Source organism: Hyalella azteca, unplaced genomic scaffold (assembly GCF_000764305.2).
Source record: "Hyalella azteca isolate HAZT.00-mixed unplaced genomic scaffold, Hazt_2.0.2 contig17406, whole genome shotgun sequence".
NCBI lineage: Eukaryota > Metazoa > Arthropoda > Malacostraca > Amphipoda > Hyalellidae > Hyalella > Hyalella azteca.
In genome coordinates, this window is record NW_025947190.1 from 497,608 (window position 1) to 506,941 (window position 9,334).

The 9,334-nt window shown below is 37.8% G+C and overlaps 1 protein-coding gene across 1 annotated transcript; it reads right to left on the bottom strand.

The window, feature by feature from the left end:
- Positions 1-4,025: 4,025 nt before the first annotated feature.
- LOC108682707 (caspase-1-like) lies at positions 4,026-8,090 on the bottom strand. The gene is made up of 7 exons (XM_018171933.2): positions 7,840-8,090; positions 7,440-7,596; positions 6,998-7,118; positions 6,628-6,803; positions 6,139-6,259; positions 5,686-5,838; positions 4,026-5,357 (listed from the first exon to the last, which is right to left on the bottom strand). The coding sequence occupies exons 1-7, from the start codon at positions 8,067-8,069 to the stop codon at positions 5,263-5,265; spliced, it is 1,053 nt and encodes a 350-aa protein (XP_018027422.1). The 5' UTR covers positions 8,070-8,090; the 3' UTR covers positions 4,026-5,262.
- Between the last annotated feature and the right edge of the window lie 1,244 nt (positions 8,091-9,334).

Sequence of the window (9,334 nt, forward strand, 5' to 3'; positions counted from 1 at the left end):
GAGAGTGTTTTTTTTTTTTGGTGCTTGCAATGCTTGCCAATTTTCTAAGAGGAGCAAGCGTTGACGCGCCGCGAGGCATGAAACGTCTATAGAAATTTATCATGCCCAAGAACCGACGAAGGCCTTTGGCTTTCTCAGGTCGCTGAAAATCCCGGATTGCCTTCACTTACTCTGGCAAAGGACCAATTCCTTCGCTTGTGATACGGTGGCTCAGGAAGTCGAGTTGTGACGCGCCGAGCTTGCATTTCAGCGGGTTGATTTTCAGGCCGTGGTGAGTCAGACGCGTGAATAAGGCACGCATGTCTTCTAGATGCTGTTCATCGGCGTTTCACCAAGATATCGTCGATATAGTTGAAGAAAGTTACTAGACGATATCCTCCCACACTTGAGGGAACTGCCAAATCACGACGTGCTTCATCCAAGAAAAGCTGAAATGTCTGACTAGCGTAACGTAGGCCCAAGTTCATTATGAGAAACTCGTATGAACCGAATGGAGTTACAACTGTGGTTTTTGGAATATCATCAGGGTAGATTGGCACTTGTAAAAATGCAGATTTTAGATCAAAACGTGAAAATTTTTTCTTACCTTAAAATTCTGCAGTGAAATCTGTTAGGAAAGTTAGGGAGTAAGTATCAAGCTTAGTTATCTTGTTGATCGCGCGATAGTCACCCACTGGCCTCCAGGAATGATCTTTCTTGGGGACCATATGTAGGGGAGTACCCTATTCACTGCGGCTAGGGCGAATAATACCATCGGCTAACATTTGCTTGATTGCTTCGCGAGCTGGCTTGAGCGCAGAAGACCGGGTACAGAAGGCCGGATCCCTTGTGGAATCAAGTCACCAAAAGTACAAGAATCGGCAACAGGCCATGGGCCTGTTTCTTCACTGCCGACATTTCTATCCTATTCTATTCAGGAAGCCAGCAGCAGGTATAACAACTTTCCAAAATTCTGAATCTTCTGAGCAATTGTCTCCATTGAAGTATCTAAGTTGGGATATTTTCTGTTTAGATCACCCACAACTTTCGTGCCAAGGGGAATTAGAATTTATCACACAAAACGGATTATTAGGATATGTTAACGAAACGCAATACAATAAACCATTGTATTTAAACCTATATTATAGTTTAAGGATATAGGTACACGCATGATTACACAGTTCGAAAACAGGGAATGTTGGAAAAATTTGTGTCTGGTTCAAATATGTAAAAAACCTGAGGGACTAAACTAGAATTGAATTACTGTAAGCAGAATGGTAACCAACAATGACCAATTATATGAAGGATTGAATATAACATTGTTCAAATTATATCATCTTCCCACAAAAGCTTGAGCGCATACAAGTGAGAAATTTGAACAAGTTATAGAAATTGACGATGAAGACGAGTACGGTTCCCTTGAACTTACGTCGAACCATACAATGCCACAAAATGTAATAATATTTATTTCAACTAAGCACGAGAATCAAAACTCTACAAAGCAAAATTAATACCACGCAACGTGAGCAAGTTGCTCCTGTATCAGTACAATACAATACATGCAATAATATCTAAGAAATACAATAAATAAAATAATATGAATAAATAAGTGACAGAAAAGGAACGGTGAATAGATCATGAAATAAATCCGTGACACTGTTGACAATTATGACACAGTTGAGAAATTTATTTTGAAAAAGAATCAGAATTTATAATTATAATAAATAAAATTTATCAAGAGATCATTTTGATGTCATTTGGCTAGCCAAAAAAAATCTAATTCACCTGATTTACAGCAAGATAAATTTGTAAAACGAGAAAACTGAGGGAAAGCAGGTGAGCGATGAACTGTGAAAGGCTCAGAACTCAGAGGGATGCAGCTGCATTTACGCTCTATTTTAAATTTTAGGGTTAAATCGAACAATCTATAGAAACCATCTAATTTAGATGATACGTAAGTCACCTCAAGTTATAATGTTAACGCTATCTTTTGAATGTAACTAGAATCCTGACCAAGTCAATTTACGAACGAAAATTTTTACGAACATGGACAGAGCATTCAAAAGTTGGTGCATCGTAAAAGGCAAATATTGGTCGATGCTCGTTAAGGCACTTTACTGCAAAGGCAATTGATGATACAGGCACAGGGTGGAAAATAACGACGCACAGCATCCACGGAAAAATTAGTTACCTGTTACAGAATGGCGAATGATGGTAGCGTCAATTTCCACTTTAGAGCTACAAAATTTAAAACTTTAAAGATTCAATTTAGGCCGTTCAAAACGGCATGAGCAAACGCAACTGGATGAAATTGAATGAAAATCTTCAAATAAAAGATAATCATCATCAGCAAATCACGGCTATCAAAGTCGCACTGAAATGCAACGCGCAGTCTTACGCAGATTTCATAGATTGAGACGAAGCTCTTAGCAAATCTATATTATAAAAAACATTATACTAGGACTGATATTTCCACGAATGGTTAATCTAAACCACTACATTTTTGACCTGATATTATTACCCTAACAATGGCTCACATACTACAGTGTCACAACCGTTTAGTATGGCAGATAATGCATCACTTGAGATAAGTCAATTATTAAAGTTATTGTCATGAAACCACCAATTTACTACGAACACACCACATTGAACACACGTTGCAAATTTTCTGATATAAGGCTCAGAGTTGTCATGTGCGTCAAAATCAGCAGACATTAACACGTTATTTCAACTCCAAAAACTGATTGCATTATTGATGAAAATGCACTGTTTGTCTTTTCAGACATAATGTCCATGCACGAGATCTCAATGAGCAAAGTGATGATTCATGGCCCAAATCTCCTGCCGCCACATAACTGCACCGAAAAACGCCTTCTATGGTAGGAGAAATGGCCGCAGTATCATCATAGAGTAAAGCGGTAGATGGGGCAATATGTGCACCGAGATTGAGACCCAAACTTAATCTATACGTTCACGTCAACCAACAGAGAAAAATCCCATTATATTTCTATAGTCCATGAATACATTTTAAAAGCCCAAGACTACAGAGCTATCCGTAGATTTGCTGTATTTCGCAAGGCCTTTAAAAAAATTAATGAAGTTGTATTATTGTGCAAAATTTGAGCGAGAGTTAACTGAGCAGACCTGTCACAATTAAAGTAGAGCTTAATAAACTATCATGGCGTCTTAATTAGCTATTGAGCTCATTAACTATTTGAGAGGGAAGCTATTGATCTCACTATTTGAGGGTAGGTAGCTATTGAGCTCACTAATTGAGAGGAATGCTATTGAGCTCACTAATTGAGAGGAATGCTATTGAGCTCACTAACTGAGGGTAGGTAGCTATTGAGCTCACTAATTGAGAGGAATGCTATTGAGCTCACTAATTGAGGGTAGGTAGCTATTGAGGGTAGCGAAGGCGGCGCATCAGCGTGACCTTGGACTACGAAGTCCTAAACTCATCATAAGGTAAGGTATTGAGCTCACAATTTGCCAGGTCGTCATTATCACACTATTATTTTCTTGGACGCAGACAGGTACAAGTTCCTTGGACGAGCCTGTACAAGAGATCACGGGTAAAGAATTCTTGAGATTTACACACCTGAGATCAAAACAATCTTTTTAAATCATATGTAGATAATTATATAATGGAAGTAAACAAAAACTGAAACTCTTACTATTTTATACGGCGTTTAAATCTTCCTGTATTATTTATCATAAAAAATAAGCGAGGCCATTGCAGATACCTACTGCAAAGATTGAACATCAAACTTAAACTACTGGAGGAGTTTCACTTGGTTGATGTTATAATAATTGAGAATGCAATATTAGTTGAACACATCTAGGCCAGCGCGAGTGTAATCAGAGCAAAGTGGACGGATTACTCCACGGTCAGATGATAGCATTACAGCAAATCAAATAGGAATGGAGGCGTTGAATACTAAATTGTTTCCATCAGTTCATTGCAACCTCAAGCAAATTTTAATGAACAAATTGAGAAAAAAGTTACATGTAATTTTCATAAATAAATTATTAATTAATTATAATGGTAGTTTTTATACTCATATATAGAAGAATTTTTTTGTTAATATGTGAACAAAAACTTTGCATGAACTTCTATATGAAACTATTCCACTGCTTTATAATCGCTACCGTCAATAATATCAGAATGAGATACATAACATCAATCATAATATCATAAAATAAACAGTAAATTGACATAATGGGTTAATACAAAATCCACCAAATACCCATATACTAACATTACAACAAAATTGACTTTAAGACCATTTTCAAGAAATGTGGCAATCTGACGTGAATTTTTCAGTTCTGATAAATTGAAGAATAAATTAGAGTCGACGAGCTTGATAGGAAAACTTCACAGTAATTAAATTTTCAGACGATGCTCTTTCAAAGTTAATGATCATCTCCCAAGTCGTCAAGCAACAGTAATTAGAGAATTGAACTCTAACCAACTCATCAATTTCCAAACAACACACCAAGTAAGGTCACCCAAGTCAAAATTATCCGTCACCTGAAGTCTTCAGAATTCACAATCTTTTTATGAAAACTTTTTGAGTCTCCGCCAACGAGCTCGGAAATAATCCGAGACTCTGCCGAAACGCCTTTTTTTATGGCATTCAGCACTAGGCTTGGCAGTTCTAGTCTTTGCTGGCTCTTTATTGTGCAAATAGACTTCACCAGACAATTTTTCCTCCTCTAAAACGACTGGAGTTTTGTGGGAGACTTCACTAGATGTAAGTTTTTCTGACCTGGTGAGAGGGTTAATAGATGAAGCAACAAGGCTGCGAGTCTCGCTTGATTCAACGGTGGCTTTAAATTGCACTCTGGGCAGAGGCACTTCCTTGTTGTTGTTCACATGATGGTCATTCAACAAAGAGGGACCAAGATTCATTTCTACTTTTTCAGAAGTAGAAGCAGCCTCATGAGGAACATTTGAGGATGGCACAGAAACAGGCAACATTTCTCGACATGAATAAGATGGTTCATAGAAGCTTCAGACTTCTGAACATGAAGCCCAATTTGAGCAGATGCACACACAGGACTGTAAAGTCTAGCAATTGAGTTCAAAGGTCGATAGAGCGAAGTGAAAGGAGAAACATACCCTACAATACGTTCTTCACTTCTTGTCTCAGGGCCATAACAGTTGGTAGCACTTGAGCTGTACGGCTGACCGGCTATCAAACCAGCCGTGATTTCCGACAAATTTCTCAAGTCAGGAAACGAAGAAGCTTCTGTGACACTCAAGTGCTCCCAAAGCAGTCAATTCTTAGGCGTTGGGGGGAAGAAGTGCAGGAGGTGCGTGCCCGTGGAGACGAATGAAGAAACTTGCTTCATTTTGTGCATACCAGGGTCAGCTGCAGAAACAAACATTTTTAGACAAAAATGATAAAAAACTTGCTAGGTACAGAGAACCAAAATAAAAAGATTTATACTTCTACAAAGAAGAGTATAACCACTGTAGAAAGCAACAATTTTTGAGTGGTACTTTGCAATTTTTGAGCTAATGTGCTGGGAGATGAAAATTAATTATGAAGTTTAATTAATAGGTACTGTGCTGGGAGATGAAGTAGTTAACATTAATTATAAGTTACCACATCATTAATATTGTCTGCTGCTCGATCAAAATATCCAGTTATGATGAAATTCACGACTGTGGAGAAGACCAATTAAAGTCTTACTTACTAGGCGTGTTGCTCTCGTATTCCGTGATCATGTGTTGGTTTAATAGGCAGTGGAGAGATGCGATGTCAAATCGTGTGACGTGGCTGCGCAGAACCTTCAGCAGCGACTGTATGAACCATGAACCGTTGGTAGTGTTGCGCCAGCTATAGTAACCTAGAACCAAAAAAATGCAAGTCAATTTTGAGAAATTAACTTAAAAATATCCTATATAAACAGCAACAATCAGAAGACTTGTCATGTTTTGCTTTTTTTCTGCATGGCAACACTGCCGATTAACACTAGTAAAGCTGCAAGCCGTTTTTTACAATGTTATTCTCTTCTTTGTTGTTCAAGGTAGCCAAAATCAACAGGCTGTTGAATCTGCTTGCTAATCAGAAAAGGATGTTTCATCTCTGATTAATTTTTAAACTAGATTAGTAGGACGTGACGAAACTTCTGCATGCAGGCATGTACCAGGAACAGTGCTCCACATGGTGAAGTAATCAGCAGTGACGGGAAGCTTGTACTCTGACCCTGGCGAGTCAGTCTGTTCAACCATCAGGACGCCGCGGTCCAACTGTCCTCCACGACATGCCTGGATGGTATATAATCAGTTGGTAACACTGCACACTTAACAATCAGTTGATATTATCTTTCTCAGCATTTTCGAAAAGCCTTTCTTCCAATAGAGAATGTTTCCAAGCAAAAACGGCATAATAATAATATGCACAAGATGAGACCTAATAAATATTCATGCTAAGAACACTTCTGGAGGAGAATAATTTGAAATGAGATATTGAAATATTTTTAAAATAAATAAGAAGGAAAACAAGAAAATTGAAGGACAAAAGAAGAGAAAATTCATTGTAAGATTTGAAATTTGTTCTATCTGTCTGTTTGTTTCATTGCAGGATAATTGTAAAATAATGTAGAACTATCAATGTTAATAATGACAGGCATTACTTGGATAAAGAAGATCTTGGGCTTTCCAGCCAGGGTTGGGCAGTTGCTGCTATCAAACACATCAAAGAGCTCATCATGGCGGAAAGCTGCATCCTGAGCATAGAACACACCATCTTCTCCATGGCTCAAGAAGAAGACAACTAGACAGTCATAGGCACTGTGGTCTCCCAAAGCATCTAGTGTGAAGAATAATTACATTTAAAGAATTTAAATTAAGATGAGAAGTATGAAGCACTTGTTACATTATCAGTAGTATAAGCAATGTTGCAAGTGAGCAATGCACCTGATTGATCTGCACTCCTTTGTAATAGAGAAAACTTTTCAAGTCTTAATTTTTATTTAGCTAGTTCCCAGAATTGCAAGTACATACAATAATCAAGCTGTTTCTTCAGTGAGTCCAGAGTCAAGTCATTGAATACTTGAACAGTGAAGTTGAGCTTGGTGAAGAGATTCACAATATCATCCCGGTCTTTGTCTGTTCCTTTACGTGTCTGAAATTAGGTCATCGCAATTTATCCTATTTATCATTATTTTACATGACATTTAATATAATTAATTGGGAGCATAGGATTATATTGGATACCGTATATTACAAAAAATTATACCCTGAATTATAAAAATACGCTACCTATATTTAAATGCGTTGTCCAAGAAAATACATTTCCTTATCGTTATTGGTAGCCACTCAAAATTTTACCCATAAATATACTGCTGAAAACTGATGAATATATTTGTATTAATTTAGCTAACAAGACAAAAGAAAACTGGAAGAGAAAATGTGGTTATTGACTTAATTTCAGACATAAACTTACATTCATGTTGACTTTGGGATGGAAATTTTTGTGGTTGAAGACAAGGCAATAACCTCTCTTCTGACTGTCCATTCTGTAGTACAAATTCTTCCAAGGGGTATGTGCTGGGATGACTCTTCTTGACTGGCCAGTAGAAGAACCATAGGCTGGCCCTGGGCTAAAATAAAGGCCACATTTAATAGATTAAAAGGCAACTGTTAATAGTCATTTTAATGTTTACCAAGAAAGTTACTGAATTAAAATCAATTCTAGGGTATTAGTTTTTCTGTTTCCAATTGGTTTGTGAATGATTTACTCTAAGTTAAAGTCAGCATGTATATTCAATACTCAGCACTGCAATATATACAGCACCTAAAAATATCTAGTTATTATCAATAAATTGTCTTTCAATGTTGCTTACAGAAAGCCCTGTCCTCCTGCATCGGCCAAGTCATGAGGTTTTGAATTCCCATCATCTTCACACTTTAGCTGGCCATTACTGAAGGTTTCTTTAAATGCTGGTTCATTTAGAGACAAACACGCAACAGAATCAGAAACACATTCTGCCTTGCTGGAAGAGGAAACCTGATCCAAACCAAGATTTTCTATCATAGAGCCATTTTTTTCTGCCAGAATATTTACTCCTTCCATAGCAAAATTTATAGTCAAACTCTGGAATTCAGAATAGAACATTAATATAAGACAGTTTTATCCGTAACTAGCTCAAATTTTGACATATGACAGAGTTCAGTAGCATAACAAATAAGACTGATTAATGTATTTTCCAAGCAACTTATTTTCTATAGCGTTACATTTTGTGCCAACAACATTGAATATTCTTAAAAAGCTATAAAAACTGGAAATTTCCTGTCCTGATTACTAGGTTAGAATCAATAAATTTGGACAGTCTGAAGATGGCAGACTGTTAGCTAAATTCTAATTCTGTCTGTTAAGAAAAATTTATGGTGGAAATTATGAAAATATTAAGTACAAAATCAGCTCATTTAATCAACTGTGCATGTGCATGCTAAGGGAATCAATTAGGTTGAGTGAGTTACACCACCTTTTCTCTCAATGAGGGGGCAAAAGACATCATCATGCCTTTCATGCAGAATCTATCAAGTGAATGGAGTAGATTGTGTTAATTAAATGAGATATTAGTTACTCAACAGTTGGACTTAGAGGAGGTTTATATTTAACATGTTGGAAGCTTGGAATTTTAGTATCTGTACAGTCACACAGCAGCACCGGAGTGCTCCAAGCTTGAGGAGGGTGAGGGCACTGAGGGGAAAAAAAGAAGCATGACTGGGGTCTGGGGATTAAGGAACCAGGGACCATGATAATGGCATGATTTATTGGCTGAGGTGCTCTTGTCTTTAGCCATCCAGGGCGTGCGGCTGTGCACTCCTATTTCAGGAAGTGCACTCCAATTTTGGCCAGCAAGATCCAAAATTCCATTAGTGAATGGTCATTAAATTAAGAAGGCATTTACATTTTAGAATGGTGCCACCGGGCACCCAACAGCCAACATGGTTTATAATCTATCAAATTTTGACTGTCTGCTTCTGAAGACAGAAGACTAAGATAAATACTTCCTACTAACTGTTGATATTGAGAATTGAATGCATATGTATAGTAACCCTAACAAAATTCGGGGACTGCCTAGGCTCCGGCCGAATAGTCACTACACTCGGCGGCTCGGCGCAAAGTTATTCTAGGTCAGTTGGCCAACTGATCGCAATCAGCGTCTAGTCAGAACCTCCTGGCCAACTTTATAGTCTCCTGAGACTGAGAGTAGGGCAAGAGTTGGCAGAATCCCCTCAGTCCCCTCACCAGGCTCTGGTAGCCGTCTGAATCGGGGATCGGAATGTAGACCAAAAAGCGGACATAGAGAAGCTGATTTACGTTCGGTCCGA